General features: G+C 43.1%; 1 protein-coding gene across 4 annotated transcripts in view; it reads left to right on the top strand.

The window, feature by feature from the left end:
• Window positions 1-20,136, top strand: part of NUB1 (negative regulator of ubiquitin like proteins 1) — a 99,435-nt gene that overhangs the window by 46,551 nt on the left and 32,748 nt on the right. For all 4 annotated transcript variants that reach the window (XM_077268654.1, XM_077268658.1, XM_077268656.1 and 1 more), the window contains exons 7-12: window positions 589-677; window positions 1,613-1,719; window positions 3,602-3,788; window positions 11,716-11,823; window positions 14,011-14,163; window positions 14,775-14,921. In XM_077268654.1, the coding sequence (XP_077124769.1) occupies window positions 589-677; window positions 1,613-1,719; window positions 3,602-3,788; window positions 11,716-11,823; window positions 14,011-14,163; window positions 14,775-14,921 (791 nt within the window). The remainder of the gene's footprint in view (window positions 1-588; window positions 678-1,612; window positions 1,720-3,601; window positions 3,789-11,715; window positions 11,824-14,010; window positions 14,164-14,774; window positions 14,922-20,136) is intronic.

Here is a 20,136-nt window from a genome sequence, read left to right as displayed (position 1 = left end):
GCTACTTTGAAGAACCTAGAACATAAGACATATTTTCAGTTGTTTCACACTTTTTTGTTAAGCATATAATTCCACATGTGTTAATTCATAGTTTTGATGCCTTCAGTGTGAATGTACAATTTTCATAGTCATGAAAATACAGAAAAATCTTTAAATGAGAAGGTGTGTCCAAACTTTTGATCTGTACTGTGTGTATGTATAATATAAATATATATATTTACCAAGTTGTTCCCATTTTAGTCTATGGTACTCTGCCATGTACGTCTTGAGGTGTGTTTTTTTTTGTTTTGTTTTTTTGCAGTCCAAGTGTGTACCTCCAGTGGAATGAATTGCAGAAATGTGAACCCAGCCCAGATATATAGCCCAGAGCTGCATTCACAGCCATACAAACTCAATGGTCCCTTTCTACTGATACTCATTCTCGACCATAGCTTTTACACCAGGGAGTGTTTAGCCATGTAGGAGATGGTAACGTCCATCACGGAGCTTGGTGTCCAGTGTGTGAGACAGTGTGTTTGTCACATTACCAATAGCTGGAGTTGTTAATGGAGGTATTTACAAGGTTAATCATATGATGTTCTTCAACAGGGGAAAGCGCCGATCCCGATACTATGCCGTACCTGGAAATTGCAAACCAAACTGGTCATTCCATCAATATGCCTATAGCTGCAAAAAAGGTAGGGTCAACCTCCTAAAGTAAAAGGGCACCGGACGGAGCAGGTGAATTTAAAGGGGTCGGCCAGTACTTCATAAGTGCTGTAGATAAGCACTTCACTAAATTCTGTGCTTTCCAAAATCCTTCTGTGATCTGCCTGCTCTCCTCCTCACATGATCTCTGGTTGAGAATCCCCTGACTTCCTGTAATGTCACCTCAAAATCTCCCTGAGTTCCTGGCTCTGGATATTGACAGTTATTGTCATGGCTCCATTCAGCAGATCTCGCCCCAGTCCTGTGTATGCAGCTGTAGACACAGCTCTCCCTGCAGCAAACTAAATACACTGGAACAATAATATAATTCCATCCTGGGGAATAATTGTGCTATAGTTCAAATAACTTTATTGTCTTCTAATATTAGCAACCGTAGCGTAATATTTCAGATTTATTGTCACTGCATTCTGTCCATCCCCGAGATCTCGTCATACCTTGATTCCAGCCTCTGTACACAGGTCTATGCAGGAATAGTGAGGAGGGCTGGCACATCCGTAGTCTGAGCCCATTCACAAGCCGATCGCACAGAGCCGATGTGTGTATGACGCTACTATGTGTAAACCATCCCCTGCTCGCCACATTTATGCAGGATCTAATATTTTACCATTTCTGCACTGTTCATTTGTTATAGCACTTATGGAAATGTGATACAATGAAGCACCTGGCAGACTTTCCGAGCCTGGAAAGAGTGACCATATAATTACAATATATCAGTACTCGGAGTTGGCAAACTTTTACCTTTTAAACTTTGAGTAATAGTTAGAATTTCCCTTCCAGGGTCCATTCTGTTTGTCCTTGTATTTTCTTTTATTTTTCACAATTTTTTTTTTATTTATTTTTTGCCATTTATCACCAGTGTAAAAATGAATATTTCTGACCGCTCTGTTGCAAAACTTCTCCCCAGGCTCTGATGCTGGCTATGGGATATCATGAAAGGGGACGAGCATTCCTGAAGAGAACAGAGTATGCCTCAGCGCTGCCTTTCTTACTGGACGCAGACAAACATTTCTGGTAAAAGCTGATTCATTCTTATCTGTTTACAATGTTACAAGCTTTCTGCTATTTTTTTCTGTAAGATTTTAATTCCCTCTGAGATGAAGGAACTCTGAAACAAAGTGATAGGCATTAGTTCATAAACTAATTATGATGGTGAAAATCTAATAATGTATTAGAGGGGCTCTTCTTTAGAATCCTGTCCCGCTATTGGGTGTCCTCCTGATATGTAAGTTACCGCGTTAGTAGATAAACTTACCTCTCAGGGATGGCAGGGGCACAGACTGCAGCTCGCTAGATCTATCATTTTAACCACTTGTATGCTGCTGTCAATAGTGACAGCTGCATGTGAGAATTTTGACAGAGGGAGATCGCTCCCTCTGTCAGCCCATGTTGTTAATGGTGTAATGATGCTGAGCATATCACCCAGATCATCCTGTGTGCAACACCCCCTTTGTGATGGCCATAAAAATTAGCTTATTGGGCCCAATAAGTCAAAGGGCCGTAGCTCTGGAGCCAATTTAAAATTAGAAAAACATTGTAATACTCTGGTGTAGCGAGATGAAAACAGCAAAAACAGGTCCTATGTAAGGGTCTACTTCTGGATAGTAGCTCTTCAGGACTAAGGTGGGCTTTTTATCCAATAAAAAGTCTTACTATTCTAGACACCTACCCTATTATCTAAATAGAAAACCAATATGAGGTTCAACTTTGTTCTTTAGGACTAGTACAAGAAACATTAAAATACCACTGCGGTCACAGCTGTGGGGTCACCCTGACATCTGACTGCATTACCCGCACTGCTCTGACCGAAGGTCTTACTGGCGGTAGCGTTACTGCGGGTCACAGTCACAGCTGTGGGGTCACCCTGACATCTGACTGCATTACTCCACAGCACTCTGACCGACGGTCTTACCAGCGGTAGTGTTACTGCGGGTCACAGTCACAGCTGTGGAGTCATCCTGACATCTGACTGCATTACCCCACAGCACTCTGACCGACGGTCTTACCAGCGGTAGTGTTACTGCGGGTCACAGTCACAGCTGTGGAGTCATCCTGACATCTGACTGCATTACCCCACAGCACTCTGACCGACGGTCTTACCAGCGGTAGTGTTACTGCGGGTCACGGTCACAGCTGTGGAGTCATCCTGACATCTGACTGCATTACCCCACAGCACTCTGACCGACGGTCTTACCAGCGGTAGTGTTGCTGCGGGTCACAGTCACAGCTGTGGAGTCATCCTGACATCTGACTGCATTACCCCACAGCACTCTGACCGACGGTCTTACCAGCGGTAGTGTTGCTGCGGGTCATAACGCTGTCAGACGTCAGCATGAACCCGCAACTATCGGCGGTAGCGTTACTGTGGGTCGCAGTTACAGCTGCGGGGTCACACTTACATCTGACAGCATTACCCCGCAGTGCTCTGACCAATGGTCTTTAACGATGGTAGCGTTACCGCTGATAAGAACCGCCGCGCCGGTGTTTCCTACCCTGTCACACAGATGACATCGTGGGAAACACCATAGGAAGACGGTAAAAATACAAACAAAAACTCAGCAAATCCGCAAACTTTTTATACCTGCGTTTTTGCTGCGGTTTTGACTGACTCAGTTGAAGTCAATGGGTGAAAAACGCTGCAGAAATGGACAAAGAATTGACGAGCTGCAGAAAAAAACGCACTGCGGATACTGATGGAAATTTACTGATAATGTGCACAACACTTCAGGATTGTGATTTAGTTAGCTGGCATAAGGATTCCATAGTGTTTTTAACCCATTTCCGCTCAGAAAAACGCTGTGGAAACGCACCGTGTGCACTAACCCTTACTCTCTAATAAGCTGCTTTCTTGCTTCCTCTTGCTGAAATGCTATCTCTCTTATTTTGTGTCTTCCAGTGATTGCGGAACAGATCTACTAAGTTCAGTGGATAATTATGCTGTCCTGCAACTTGATATTGTGTGGTGCTACTTCCGCTTGGAGCAATTAGACTGCCTGGATGATGCCGATTCAAAGCTCAATATCTCCCAGAGGTGCTTCAACAAATGCTATGGAGAAAATCACGAAAGACTGGTCAACATTAAAGTATGTTGGATACTCCAATTAGTATTGTGAAATCAGGTGACAGATCTGCTTCACCAATTCCACACATTATTAAATGTGTCTACTACTCCTGATGAGGCTGGTGTACTTAGTTTGAACATTCATATCAGAAGGGCTGTAAAATCCTTCTTCAAAGAGTCAGGGTTTTTTTTTAATTCAGCTCATTTTTATTTCAAGATTGTAGAAACCATTTTGTTCCAACTTTTCAAGTAAATATACCAGCCTTATGTCTGAGAGATCTTTTTAATAATGCGTAATACAGCTTGTATTGTGACAAATGCAGGTCATAGGAAGCTGAAAAAAATAATACTTTGATATCTGATCCGTGGTCTTGTTCCTGAGAAATCCACATGTTTCTTATATGCAAATGATCTGTTCAGGGCTATGGGCCGGCCATAGATCTCCCTGAGAATGTGCCTTCAGAGGTTATTTTAAGTGAAGGGGGAAGTTATCAGTGTGATATATATAGGCTGACACTTTGCTCTCTGTTGTGAACTCTGTTTTCAGGCTCCCTCTTGTGGTCACTGGTGGTATGGTGTAACTTTTGCTTTGGGCTCCCCGTGGTGGCTTTGTTTGTTATCCTGCTGGTCTCTGGCTATCAGCTGGTTCGTTATCCTCTGGGAGGTTCCTATATAGCTCTGTTTTACTTTCACTTGTTGCCGGCTGTCGATGTAATCAGTGCTACTCAGATTCCTTCTGACTACCTCGCTCCCAGTCCATCCAGGACAAGCTAAGTTTTGTTTGCTCATTTTTTGATCAGCAGTGTTTATCATGTTTTCTTGTCCAGCTTGCTAAAATGTGATTCCCTCGCTTGCTGGATGCTCTAGTGGACTGAGTTTCTCCCCACACACCATTAGTTGGTGCGTGGGTTCTTGAAATCTCAGGATGGATATTTTGTAAGGGTTTTTTATTGATCGCATAGACCCCTGCTCTATTTTCTGCTTTCTAGTACTAGTGGGCCTCTTTTGCTGAATCTGATTTCATCCCTACGTATGTGCCTTCTTCTTACTTCACCGTTAATATTTGTTGGGGGCTTCTATATCTTTGGGGATTATTTCTCTGGAGGCAAGCGAGGTCTTTCGTTCTCTTTAGGGGTAGCTAGTTCCTCAGGCTGGCTCGAGACGTCTAGGAATTTTTTAGGCACGTTCGCTGGCTACCTCTAGTTGTGTTGGATAGGTTCAGATTTGCGATCAGTCCAGTTACCATCTCCCTAGAGCTTGTCCTTAGTTTATTCACTTGCTGGTCTATTCATGATCCTCAGCCACTAAGGATCATAACAGTACAGCCGGCCAGTAAAGTGTTAATTGCATGGCAGAAGCAGGAGAAAAGAAGCCTTGAGAATTTTTTTTTTTTTTTTGTTGTTGTTGCCGTGTGTCTAGCTGCTGTGGCTAGCTTCTCTCCTCCTCTTAATCTTGGTGTGGCTCTGAGTTCAGCTGCTGACATGGATGTCCAGAGCTTGGCTTCCAGTCTGGATCATCTTGCTGCTAGGGTTCAAAGTATTCAGGATTTTGTTGTTCACAGTCCTATGTCAGAGCCTAGAATACCTATTCCGGAGTTGTTTTCTGGAGATAGATCTAGGTTCCTGAATTTTAGGAACAATTGTAAGTTGTTTCTTTCTTTGAAACCTCGTTCCTCTGGTGATGCCTTTCAGCAAGTTAAGATTATAATTTCCTTTTTGCGTGGTGACCCTCAAGATTGGGCCTTCGCATTGGCGCCAGGGGATCCTGCATTGCTTAGTGTAGATGCGTTTTTTCTAGCCCTTGGATTGCTCTATGAGGAACCTAATCTTGAGAACCAGGCTGAAAAAACGTTATTGGCCCTCTCGCAGGGGCAAGATGAAGCAGAGGTGTACTGCCAGAAATTTCGGAAATGGTCGGTGCTTACTCAGTGGAATGAGTGTGCCCTGGCTACAAATTTCAGAGAAGGTCTTTCTGAAGCCATTAAGAATGTCATGGTGGGGTTCCCTACGCCTGCAGGTCTGAATGAGTCAATGACTCTGGCCATTCAGATTGATCGGCGTTTGCGGGAGCGCAAACCTGTGCACCATTTGGCGGTGTCTTCTGAACAGACACCTGAATCTATGCAATGTGACAGAATTCTGACCAGAAGTGAACGGCAAAATTATAGACGGCAAAATGGGTTGTGCTTTTACTGTGGTGACTCAGCTCATGTTATCTCAGCATGCTCTAAGCGCACAAAAAAGATTGATAAATCTGTCACCATCGGTACTTTACAGCCTAAGTTCATTTTGTCTGTTACCCTGATTTGTTCCCTGTCATCTTACCCGGTTAATGCTTTTGTAGATTCAGGTGCCGCCCTGAGTCTGATGGATTGATCATTTGCCAGGCGCTGTGGTTTTGATTTGGAGCCTTTAAAATTCCCTATTCCACTAAGGGGAATTGATTCTACACCATTGGCTACGAATAGACCTCAGTACTGGACACAAGTGACCATGTGCATGACTCCTGTTCATCATGAGGTGATTCGCTTTCTTGTAATGCATAATTTGCATGATGTCGTCGTGTTGGGTCTACCATGGTTGCAGACTCATAATCCAGTCTTGGATTGGAAATCTATGTCGGTGTCAAGTTGGGGTTGTCAGGGAATTCATGGTGACGCTCCTGTGGTGTCAATTGCTTCGTCCACTCCTTCTGAAGTCCCTACGTTTTTGTCAGACTACCAGGATGTATTTGAGGAGCCCAAACTCAATTCTCTACCTCCTCATAGGGACTGTGATTGTGCTATAGATTTGATTCCTGGTAGTAAGTTTCCTAAGGGACGACTTTTCAATTTATCTGTGCCGGAGCATGCTGCCATGCGGAGTTATATAAAGGAGTCTTTAGAGAAGGGACATATTCGCCCGTCCTCATCCCGTCTTGGTGCAGGATTCTTTTTTGTGGCTAAAAAGGATGGTTCACTGAGACCCTGTATTGATTATCGCCTTTTGAATAAAATCACGGTCAAATTTCAGTATCCTTTGCCATTGTTTACTGATTTGTTTGCTCGCATTAGGGGGTCTAGTTGGTTCACCAAGATAGATCTTCGTGGTGCGTATAACCTTGTGCGTATAAAACAGGGTGATGAATGGAAAACTGCATTTAATACGCCTGAAGGCCATTTTGAGTACTTGGTGATGCCTTTTGGACTTTCTAATGCTCCTTCAGTCTTTCAGTCCTTTATGCATGACATCTTCCGTGAATATCTGGATAAGTTTATGATTGTGTATCTGGATGATATTCTGTTTTTTTCGGATGATTGGGAGTCTCATGTTAAGCAGGTCAGGATGGTCTTTCAGGTCCTGGGTGACAATGCTTTATTTGTGAAGGGCTCAAAATGTCTTTTTGGAGTCCAGAAGATTTCTTTTTTGGGTTTCATTTTTTCTCCTTCTACTATTGAGATGGACCCAGTCAAGGTTCAGGCTATTCATGACTGGACGCAGCCTACATCTGTTAAGAGTCTTCAGAAGTTCTTGGGTTTTGCTAATTTTTACCGTCGCTTCATAGCTAATTTTTCTGGCGTTGTTAAGCCTTTGACGGATTTGACCAAGAAGGGTTCTGATGTGACTAATTGGTCTTCTGCGGCTGTGGAGGCCTTTCGGGAGCTGAAGCGTCGGTTTTCTTCGGCTCCGGTCTTATGTCAGCCAGATGTCTCACTTCCCTTCCAGGTGGAGGTTGATGCTTCCGAGATTGGAGCGGGGGCTGTTTTGTCGCAGAGAAGCCCCGATGGCGCTGTGATGAAGCCATGTGCTTTCTTTTCAAGAAAGTTTTCGCCTGCCGAGCGGAATTATGATGTCGGTAATCGGGAGCTGTTGGCTATGAAGTGGGCATTTGAGGAGTGGCGACATTGGCTCGAGGGAGCTAAACATCGTGTGGTGGTCTTGACTGATCACAAGAATTTGATTTATCTCGAGTCGGCCAAGCGGCTGAATCCCAGACAGGCTCGTTGGTCGTTGTTTTTCTCTCGTTTTGATTTCATGGTCTCGTACCTGCCGGGTTCGAAGAATGTGAAGGCTGATGCTCTTTCTAGGAGTTTTGTGCCTGACTCTTCTGGAAATTCAGAGCCGGCTGGTATCCTTAGAGAAGGGGTGATTTTGTCTGCCATCTCCCCAGATTTGCGACGTGTGCTGCAAGAGTTTCAGGCGGATAGACCTGACCGCTGTCCACCGGAGAGACTGTTTGTCCCGGATAGATGGACCAACAGAGTCATCTCCGAGGTTCATTCTTCGGTGTTGGCGGGCCATCCTGGAATATTTGGTACCAGAGACTTGGTGGCCAGGTCTTTTTGGTGGCCTTCCTTGTCGCGGGATGTGCGTTCCTTTGTGCAGTCTTGTGGAATTTGTGCTCGGGCTAAGCCTTGCTGTTCTCGTGCCAGTGGTTTGCTGTTACCTTTGCCTGTCCCGAAGAGGCCTTGGACGCACATTTCCATGGATTTTATTTCAGATCTCCCTGTCTCTCAGAGAATGTCTGTCATCTGGGTGGTGTGTGATCGTTTTTCTAAGATGGTCCATTTGGTGCCCTTGCCTAAGTTGCCTTCCTCCTCCGAGTTGGTTCCACTGTTTTTTCAAAATGTGGTTCGTTTGCACGGGATTCCTGAGAACATTGTTTCTGACAGAGGATCCCAGTTTGTGTCTAGATTTTGGCGGACCTTTTGTGCTAAGTTGGGCATTGAATTGTCTTTTTCGTCGGCCTTCCATCCTCAGACGAATGGCCAAACCGAGCGAACTAATCAGACCTTGGAGACTTATTTAAGATGTTTTGTTTCTGCTGACCAGGATGACTGGGTTACTTTTTTGCCGTTGGCCGAGTTTGCCCTTAATAATCGGGCTAGTTCTGCTACTTTGGTTTCTCCTTTTTTTTGTAATTCGGGGTTTCATCCTCGTTTTTCCTCGGGTCAGGTGGAGCCTTCTGACTGTCCTGGAGTGGATGTTGTGGTGGATAGGTTGCATCAGATTTGGAATCATGTGGTGGACAATTTGAAGTTGTCACAAGAGAAGGCTCAGCTCTTTGCCAACCGCCGTCGCTGTGTGGGTCCCCGACTTTGCGTTGGGGACTTGGTGTGGTTGTCTTCTCGCTTCGTTCCTATGAAGGTCTCCTCTCCTAAGTTCAAGCCTCGGTTTATCGGTCCTTATAAGATTCTGGAAGTCCTTGGCCCTGTGTCATTCCGTCTGGACCTCCCGGCATCATTTGCTATTCATAACGTGTTCCATCGCTCGTTGTTGCGGAGGTATGTGGTACCTGTGGTTCCTCCGGTTGAGCCTCCTGCCCCGGTGCTGGTTGAGGGAGAATTGGAGTACGTGGTGGAGAAGATCTTGGATTCTCGTGTTTCTAGACGGAGGCTCCAGTATTTGGTCAAGTGGAAGGGCTATGGTCAGGAGGATAATTCTTGGGTTGTCGCCTCTGATGTTCATGCGGCCGATTTGGTTCGTGCCTTCCATGTGGCTCATCCTGATCGCCCTGGGGGTTTTCATGAGGGTTCGGTGACCCCTCCTTAAGGGGGGTACTGTTGTGAACTCTGTTTTCAGGCTCCCTCTTGTGGTCACTGGTGGTATGGTGTGACTTTTGCTTTGGGCTCCCCCTGGTGGCTTTGTTTGTTATCCTGCTGGTCTCTGGCTATCAGCTGGTTCGTTATCCTCTGGGAGGTTCCTATATAGCTCTGTTTTACTACCACTTGTTGCCGGCTGTCGATGTAATCAGTGCTACTCAGATTCCTTCTGACTACCTCGCTCCCAGTCCATCCAGGACAAGCTAAGTTTTGTTTGCTCATTTTTTGATCAGCAGTGGTTATCATGTTTTCTTGTCCAGCTTGCTAAAATGTGATTCCCTCGCTTGCTGGATGCTCTAGTGGACTGAGTTTCTCCCCACACACCATTAGTTGGTGCGTGGGTTCTTGAAATCTCAGGATGGATATTTTGTAAGGGTTTTTTATTGATCGCATAGACCCCTGCTCTATTTTCTGCTTTCTAGTACTAGTGGGCCTCTTTTGCTGAATCTGATTTCATCCCTACGTATGTGCCTTCTTCTTACTTCACCGTTAATATTTGTTGGGGGCTTCTATATCTTTGGGGATTATTTCTCTGGAGGCAAGCGAGGTCTTTCATTCTCTTTAGGGGTAGCTAGTTCCTCAGGCTGGCTCGAGACGTCTAGGAATTTTTTAGGCACGTTCGCTGGCTACCTCTAGTTGTGTTGGATAGGTTCAGATTTGCGATCAGTCCAGTTACCATCTCCCTAGAGCTTGTCCTTAGTTTATTCACTTGCTGGTCTATTCGTGATCCTCAGCCACTAAGGATCATAAGAGCTGTCATAATCACACACAACTCTGGAGCGAGACTATTGCAAATGTGCTAGCTGTTCTTGTAATGAGACAATGTTCAACTCTGCTGTGCTGTGTTAGTTCTAATCTGGCACAGCTCTGCAGCAGAGCTGACCGCACTATGATAGGACACGTGCTGTTGCAAATGTGAGCAAAGTTCACTTCTGCTGTACTGTGTTGTTTCTGATCTCACCTGTATGTGATTCGGGGAACAGACTGTCAGTAAATACATGTCTCACACTGGTAACACCCCCGTTTATTTACAATAAGCTCAGGAGGCAATTTTTCAGGGAGATCACTGTCCGGCCCATAGATTTTAACAGCTCATTTATGTATAGGAAAAATGGGAATTTCTCAAGAATAAAACATCAAATTGCAGATATCAATGTATCATTTTATCCAACTTTTCTATGACCTGCTTGCCCATGTCATCTGCTTAGGAAGGAGGATCCTACTGAGAGATTCCATTTAAAGTATATGTCTGCCTTTTGCACACCATTTTACAGATTATATATAATAAGGTGAGTGACGTGCGTCACTCTAGACATTTCTGGCATCTCCTGAATTCACTGTAGTAGCCTAATCAGGGAAGCTCCTTTTTAGCCATAATCATATTTTAGAGATCAGATAATTGTCTCTTTTTCGTATCCTCCTCTTGTATATGCTGTTGAGTGCGCTGGGACATTGTGTGTTAGGGTACGTTCACATTGCATTTAGTACACGCTCGGTGGCTCTGTCAAGGCATATGTCCGAACCCCACTGCAAAACCAGATTTGGTTGTATGTGCCGAGGGAGCCATAGACTGTAATGGTGCCGGTGCGCTCTGCCATGCATCATGTTCGATTGTATACACCTACTGGAGGCGGACACTAAGACGTAGTAGGCGGACACGTGCGAAGATGATGCACGACGTGCGCTCTGCCTACTCCATTATAGTCTATCGCCCCATCAGCGCATGCATCCAAATCTTGTTTTGCAGTGGAGTTCGGACATATGCCACGACGGGGCCACCGAGCATTACTAAGCGCAATGTGATAGCACCCTTGGGTGTCCTGGAATTATTGTCTCTTGACAAAGCTATGTGACTCTTTAAATCAGCTAAGCTTTACATCTACAGTGTATTATAATGTCCACAATACTATTTCCCATTCTTATTTATCAGAAGTGACTTAATCTGCAGTAGGAGTGGTTTTCTGGGAAGGAAAGGATTCTTCTAAGTGTTTAGTTTGGAGCGTATAACAATATGCATTTTAAGAAAAGTTTGGCAAATCAAAAAAATAATTCAGGGGGCTGTTTCTAATGTGCTCTAGTATAGATGTGACATTAATGCAAGTCTCACTCACTTATTTTGGGGTTCCTACACTGCCGGGCCAGACTTTTATTAGTAAATGGTCTATTATGATATCTGAGGACATGGGTCCACATAAACATTGGTGGGACGAGGCCGGACACTTCTTGTTTCTGCAGATGGCTTGTGATAGCGGATAACTTTTAGCAAATAAAAACCACAAATATAAAGGTGAAATGTTACACCTTGAGTTTATTACGTTCTTGATAACTTATTCATTTCTGGCATTGACTTTTTGTCATGTTGGTGCAGGGGAGTTACGGGAGAGAGAAGGTGCTGTTCCTGAGGCTTTACCTGCTGCAGGGGATAGTCGGTTACCACAACGGTAAGGCCAGAGAGGCGATGGAGAAGCTGTCGGAGGTGAGATACTGCGGATCATGTGCAGCATGCGATATCGTGCTTCATACATGAACAATTATATAACCACAGTTCTGGTGGGTGATGATCACTTGTGTTCATCTGTGTATTGTCTAATAAGTATAAACTTTCTTCTGTTATTATTATGAGTAGAGATGGCGAACCCGAACAGTAAAGTTCAGCGTCTGTACCGAACACCTACTGTTTGGGCACGGACCTTGAACACTGATTTCACCAAGAAGTGTTACTGTTTGAACACCGTGTGTTTCTCACGCTGTCATGTGCATTACAGCACGGCAATCGCTGCCTCTGATCGGAGGTAAAATCATTACCGCCAGTCATACAGTCACAGCGTGAGCCCGCATCTACTGGCGTCGGCTGATAGGACTACTGCTCTCATCTGCCTACGCCTGCTGCAGCTAATAACAGCGGGTGCAGGCGGTGGCTGAAAAAAGTATTCATTCGCCTGCGCTCTAATTACATAGTTTAAAAAAAAAAAACTGCGTGGGTTCCTCTATATTTGTGATAACCAGCCAGGCAAAACTGACTGCTGTGGGCTGCAAACCTTCAGCTGTCAGCGTTAGCAAGGCTGGTTATCAAGAATAGAGGGGTAGCCACTCTGTTTTTTTTTTTAATTATTATTTAAATAAATAATTTTATATTGCCGCCCAGAAAAGGCGCATTTATCAGATGCATTTTGGTGATTTGCCCGGCTCTTCCCACTTACCCTGTGGCGGTGGCAAGTGAGGTTCATATTTGTGGGGTTGATGTCACCTTTGCATTGTCCGGTGACATCAAGCCTACGGCTTAGTAATGGAGAGGCGTCTATAAGATGACTATCCATTACTAAACCTAGAGTTATATTGTACATAAACACACAGCAAGTATAAAGTCTTTTATTTGAAATATTAAAAAAACACACTTTTCCTGGCCACAGCGTGGTACTGGGATCCTCTCCTATTCATTCAAACAGGGGCGGATGTACAGGCTACAGCCACTGTTACAGTGTACTGAGCTGTGCTCTTCTGCTCCTCAACTGACCTCATCCAGCAGCTGCTGCAACCCACTAAGCTAATATAGATGACCTATTCTAAGATAAAATACCACACTTGGAATTATTCTCCCGTTTTCCAGTGCATTATTTGGTAAAAATTAATGGTGTTATTCAAAAGTACAACTAGTCCCGCTGAAAAATAGCCCTTGTATATCTATGTGGACGGAAATTGGCAATATCAGGAAGAGGTTAAAGGGAATCTGTCAGCAGGTTTTTGGTACTTCATCTGAGAGCAGCATGGTATTGAAGGGCTTCTGTGGTCATTAATGATGCTTAATACATCATCGGTAAGAATCTAATGGATTCTATTGTTACTTTTCTGTTTTGTTAATAAATGAAAAATTAACCCTTAAAAATATATATATATGGATGAAATACTGAGTAGCTCTGTAAGTAATAGTGTACGGTGCTAGTCCATAACACAACAGAAAGGTTATGCCACTACAATCTTGATGAAGGCTAACAGTACAGAGTTGTGGCCTCAGTGGGGTGAATGGAGCTATAGGTAAGTTTGGGCAGGATCTTTTTTGACATATATACAAAGACTAAGTTTATAATGTCATGTGAACAGAACCGCCACATTTTGCTGGGTAGTTTCACTTTGACTATCTAAACTCCATTCTCCTTGATGAACAAACTAGTTGCAATTGATGCTCAATGCATGTGGCTTAGCGAGTTTGGTGATGTAGATCTGTGGTTCAAATATGGAATTTAAATGGGTATTCCCGTATCCAAGATCCTATCAGAATGTGTAGTAGCTGTAATAATATTAGCAAATACCTCCACTTAGAAATGTAGTATAGTTTTTCTGATTCACTATGTCACTTACCCCATGTGCAGGGCTTTGCAGTAGATTAGGTATCCATGGTTATGACCACTCATAGTGACAGTTAGTTGTTAGTGGTCATAACCATCGATACATAAACAGATTCAATGCATCGCACAAGGGGTAACTGACAATAGTGAATCAGAAGAACTATACTACATTTCTAATTTTAGGTATTTGCTAATATTATTGCACCTACTACATATTGGGATAGGATCTTGGAGATGGGAATATCCCCTTTTAACTACATTAATGAGTAGGATGAGCGTTATACTGAAATGCATAAATTATTCTGATTTTATGCTTCCAGGCAAATAGACTGTATAATGAACTTTCCATAGACCCAACAAAAGTGGAGACTCTTGTACAGCTTGGATGCTCGGCACAGGAGGCTCGCCTGGCACTGAGAGCCTGTGATGGGAATGTGGAACATGCCGCAAATCATATTGCATATAAACAAGAGGTACGGTCAGAATGTGATGGCAGAGTCCCACCGCACCTGACGCGCGTTTCGCAGGAAATGCTTCATCTTGGGAAACGCGCGTCGGGTGCTGTGGGACTCTGCCACTACCTTGCTACAGCATTTCCACCACATTCGAATCTTTTGGATATCTATTATGTTACCTGCTATTTGTCTTTAATAAGTGTCTGATATGTTATATAGTAGGCCTACTTAGGCATAGTACTACTGATTACTTTACTCTTCTTACTGTACTTAATAAATGATTGGTATGTTAAATAGGAGGCCTACTTAGGCACACTATTATAAGCTTGCTGTCATGGTTAACCATATTTAAATATATTTCCTCTTTTATTTATTACTTATTATTCAGCAAGGGTACCTATTATGGTTTAATCTCTCTGGCTGGTGTCCCCCGTTTTTTCATTCTTTTACATGTCTTTTAGACTGTTTTGTCTACATGTATTCATAAAGACTTGCATAATAATTTTAAATGTCTTGCATTGCTCTTCTCTTTTGTATAACTCTAGACTAACAAGCTAATGAGTCTGTACAATAAACATGTACTGAATATCATTCTATGAGAATTTTTATCATACTGTAACGTCTTCTAGGAGAAAGCAAAGATACGAAAAGAAGAGCGGGACAAGAGGAAGAAGAGGCTGGATAAGATTAATACTCTCAGGGGGATGGGGTACTCTGAGGCAGCCGCAGCAGAAGCACTAAGTCGAGCTCAAGGAAATATTGACCGAGCAGTTCAGGTAAATCATCCACTGGTTAAAGGGGTTATTGGGTACTTTGGTATTTTTCTTTTGTTATGGGGCTTTGAATTTAATTGCAAACTTTAGGGATGCTCTCAGGAACCCCACAAACCACCAATGTAAATAAAAATGGCCAATGTTGAGCTCCATGTATCAGGAAGCACACAGGAGAGGAGAGGGGCCTGAAGCACTGAGGGGAAGCAATGAGCTGCTGGGAAATGTAGTTTTCCCAGATAATGACCGCCCATTTATATCTGTGTGAAGCTGGATGCACAAAGGGACAGAATGACATGAAAAAAAAGACACAAGGGTGCAAGCATGAAATCTTATCTTGGGCTAGTAGTGTAAATTATTAGTAGTCATTCAGATACAGTGCTTTAAAAAAAATTATATATATATATATATATATATATATATATATATATATATATATAGCCATTGTTGGAATAACCCTTTGAGAACATAAACCTTACCTAACACTGATGTGTTACCCTTTCCAAATCTACTAAATACCCTGTGTTCATATGTGATTAAATCAACTCCAAGGAGCCAAGTACATTAAGTGGTTTCCAGAATGGATTTTGGCAGAACTAAGTGAGCCAAGAGTTTAGATAAGCCAGAAATGTGCATCACTTTAGTTTCTTTGCAATTATTTGCTATAATGTTTTCATTACAGTGAAAACAAATATTTTAAAACACACTCATTATAAGATTACTAGGAAGGAAAAAAAAAACCTTTATTAACAGTTTTTACCCTTTTCACCACTTGTGTGTACGTCACATGACAGGTGCACATATGCGGAGGGGTCTCAGGAGCTAGAAGCTAGAATAGCCATCCATGAGTTATGTAGAATATAGTTTTCGGACGCCTTATTGGGGACACAGAGAAGCTGTCTGCACCACCTGGAGTCTGTCACCATTATTACATTGTAAATGTGATAGGATAAGGTGGTATTGAGACCTGTTCCGTCCTTCCTCCCCAAGGAGATTTTGGCTTTTCACCTTAACGAAGACATTGTCTTACCTTGCTTTTGCCCTGCACTTTCTCATCCGATCGAGAAGGCTCTGCATAGATTCGATGTTGTCAGCGCTGTACGGTGTTATTTATCAGCCATCACCCCATTTAGAAGGTTTGATTCCTTGGTTGTCATACCAAATGGCCCTTGCAGGGGCCTGGCCGCCTCCAAGGCAACAATTGATTGTTGGATTAGAACGGCCATCATTTAGGCCTGTAAGGCGCAGGCCAGTGCGCCTCCTTTTAGAGTTAAGACAATAAACATGGAAGAGCGCAGCATGAGAAGCTCCAGGTGGTTTAATTATGATGTTTCAGTGAAAGGTGGGGGGATTAGCCTCTCACCTGGAAGGGTTGTGCACCCCTGCACAACTCCGGTAGCGGACGTCTCCGTGCACCCCTGCTCTGTTGCTCCGGGACCACTCCTGTGCTGTGCTTCCTGGTCTGGCCATGTGGGCCCAAGATCCAGTCACGTGATGCCACTTCACAGGATGTGACTTTACTTCAGGTCCTGTTGCCTGGAGGAAGTAAATCCACCTGAGGAAGGTAGCAGTCCGCTGCCGAAACACGTAGTGGTTTAATAAGAGGTTTGTTTACCACTAATCTATTGCAGTGTGCTCTATAGCCATAGCGCTCCTTAAATTGACCACATACATATTTTTTCCAAAAATCCTTTTAGAGTTAAGGCGCGCTATATGTGGGCGGTGGGAGCTTCCTGGGCAGGTCGCCACCAGACATCGGTCCTGCAACTCTGTAAAGCAGCTACTTCATCATCGGTGCATACCGTCTCCAAGTTTTACAGGGTTACACCTTTATTTCTTCGGATGCAATCTTGGCAGGAAGATTTTGCACGCGGTAGTTGCTCAGACTTCGGACTGAGCAATAGTGGAGAATTTGGTGCTAACAGTATATTATTTATTTTCCCATCCCAGGGATAGCTTTAGGACGTTCCATGGTTCTGTGTCCCCCAATGAAGCAATTTCGAAATTTTAAGATTTTTGGTGCTCACCTTAAGATCTGTTTTTCGTGGTAGTCTTCATTGGGGGACACAGCACCCACCCTAGGTTGCCTGGTTAGGAGTGCATTTGTGTTGTTTTCCTCCTTTGGGGTGTAATTGAATTATTTTTTAAAATGCATTATTGGGTTGTTTTGCTTCTACTGCTTTCTCACTAAACTGAGGGAGCCCCAGGCTGGCAGGCGAGGTACGGTCTGATGAAGAGGAGCCAATTTTCATTTACAATGTACCATAAAAAAAATAGTGTCGGCCTCCAGGTGGCAGCAGACTATGCTATGGATCTCCATGCTTCCATACAATAACTGCTTTCTGCATCTGCTAATTTTTTTTGTTTATTAAGTTGATGTTTTTTTTACCATATAATGTGCAGAACAATTACAAGTATGGTACGAAAACCGCAATGTGATTCTTTTTATTTTCAGGATTTTGTTTTTACAGCGTTCTGTGTACTTTATTTTTTTTCATCAGTGGAGCTGTGCCAGGACTTGTTTTTTGCACTGCGAGTTACAGGTTTTATTGAAACCATTTTGGGATACATAAAATGTTTTGAAAGCTTTTTACTGCATTTTGGGAGGAGGTTTTGGTTTTTTTATTTTCTTGTTTTACGGCATTTACCAGGGCTTTATGAGTTTAGTAATTCTATATTTTCATAGATTGGACATTTTTAGATGTGGACAAAAATGTACTTTTTGTATTGAAGAAAAAAAAGGGGGGCTTGGTTCAATTGTTTTTGTTTAATATATATATATATATATATATATATATATATATATATATATATATATATATATATATATATATATATACAGTTATATGAAAAAGTTTGGGCACCCCTATTAATCTTAAGCTTAATGTTTTATAAAAATTGTTTTTTTTTTTAACAGCTATTTCAGTTTCATATAGCTAATAACTGTTGGACACAGTAATGTTTCTGCCTTGAAATGAGGTTTATTGTACTAACAGAAAATGTGCAATCTGCATTTAAACAAAATTTGACAGATGCATAAGTATGGGCACCTCACCAGAAAAGTGACATTAATATTTAGTAGATCCTCCTTTTGCTAAAATAACAGCCTCTAGTCGCTTCCTGTAGCTTTTAATGAGTTCCTGGATCCTGGATGAAGGTATTTTTGACCATTCCTCTTTACAAAACAATTCTAGTTCAGTTAAGTTTGATGGTCACCGAGCATGGACAGCCCTCTTCAAATTATCCCACAGGTGTTCAATGATATTCAGGTCTGGGGACTGGGATGGCCATTCCAGAACAGTGTAATTGTTCCTCTGCATGAATGCCTGAGTAGATTTGGAGCGGTGTTTTGGATCATTGTTTTGCTGAAAGATCCATCCCCTGCGTAACTTCAACTTTGTCACTGATTCATGAACATTATTGTCAAGAATCTGCTGATACTGAGAGGAATCCATGCGTCCCTCAACTTTAACAAGATTCCCGGTGCCGGCATTGGCCACACAGCCCCAAAGCATGATGGAACCTCCACCAAATTTTACTGTGGGTAGCAAGTGTTTTTCTTGGAATGTTTTTTTGCCGCCATGCATAACGCCTTTTTGTATGACCAAACAACTCAATCTTGGTTTCATCAGTCCACAGGACCTTCTTCCAAAAAGAAATTGGCTTCTTTTGCATACCTCAGCCGACTCTGTTTGTGGCGTGCTTGCAGAAATGGCTTCTTTCGCATCACTCTCCCATACAGCTTCTCCTTGTGCAAAGTGCGTTGTATAGTTGACCGATGCACAGTGACACCATCTGCAGCAAGTTGATGCTTCTCTCTGGAGGTGGTCTGAGGATTGTCCTTGACTGATCTCACCATTCTTTTTCTTGGCCTGCCACTTCTGGCCTTAACAAGAACTGTACCTGTGTTCTTCCATTTCCTTACTATGTTCCTCACAGTGGAAATTGACAGGTTAAATCTCTGAGACAGCTTTTTGTATCCTTCCCCTGAACAACTATGTTGAATAATCTTTGTTTTCAGATCATTTGACAGTTGTTTTGAGGAGCCCATGATGCCACTCTTCAGAGGAGATTCAAACAAGAGAACAACTTGCAAGTGGCCACTTTAAGGGTATGTGCACACGATGCAGATTTAGTGCAGAATTGGTGCAGAACTGCAGCAGATTTTTCTGCTGCAGAAACGCTGCAGAACTGCACTGTGATTTACAGTACAATGTAAATCAATGGGAAAAAAAAAAAGCTGTGCACATGGTGCAGAAAAATCTGCTCAGAAACGCTGCAGATTTCAAAGAAGTGCACATCGCTTCTTTTGTGCAGTTCTGCAGCGTTTCTGCTGCAGATTTTTCTGCACCATGTGCACAGCTTTTTTTTTTCCCATTGATTTAGGCTACGTTCACATTTGCGGCCAGCGCCGCAGCGTCGGGCGCCGCAGCGGCGCCGCATGCGTCATGCGCCCCTATATTTAACATGGGGGCGCATGGACATGCGGCGCACTTGCGTTTTGCGCCGCATGCGTCGCTGCGGCGCCCGCGTCGGGTCGCAGAGGACGCAGCAAGTTGCATTTTTGCTGCGTCCAAATTCAATGAAAAAAACGACGCATGCGGCGCAAAACGCAGCGTTGTGCATGCGTTTTGCTGCGTTTTTGTTTGCGTTGTGCGCTGCGGCGCCGACGCTGCGGCGCACAACGCAAATGTGAACGTAGCCTTACATTGTACTGCACAGAAACTGCACAGAAACTGCATAGAATCTGCATAGAATCTGCGCAGAAACTGCATAGAATCTGCATAGAATCTGCATAGAATCTGCACAGAAACTGCATAGAAACTGCATAAAAACTGCATAGAAACTGCACAGAAACTGCATCAAATCTGCAGATGCAGATTTAGTGCAGAAAATTCTGCACCACATTTCCTACGTGTGCACATAGCCTAAGTAGCTTTTTCTCATGATTGCATACACCTGGCTATGAAGTTCAAAGCTCAATGAGGTTACAAAACCAAAAAAAGTGCTTTAGTAAGTCAGTAAAAAGTAGGTAGGAGTATTTAAAACAAGAAAATGATAAGGGTGCCCATACTTATGCACCTGTCAAATTTTGTTTGAATGCAGATTGCACATTTTCTGTTAGTACAATAAACCTCATTTCAAGGCAGAAAATTACTGTGTCCAACAGTTATTAGATATATGAAACTGAAATAGCTGTTGCAAAAAAAACAATTTTTAT

This window comes from Ranitomeya variabilis, chromosome 6, assembly GCF_051348905.1.
Source record: "Ranitomeya variabilis isolate aRanVar5 chromosome 6, aRanVar5.hap1, whole genome shotgun sequence".
NCBI lineage: Eukaryota > Metazoa > Chordata > Amphibia > Anura > Dendrobatidae > Ranitomeya > Ranitomeya variabilis.
The sequence above is the reverse complement of the archived record's forward strand: the minus strand, read 5'-3'. Positions and strand labels throughout refer to the sequence as shown.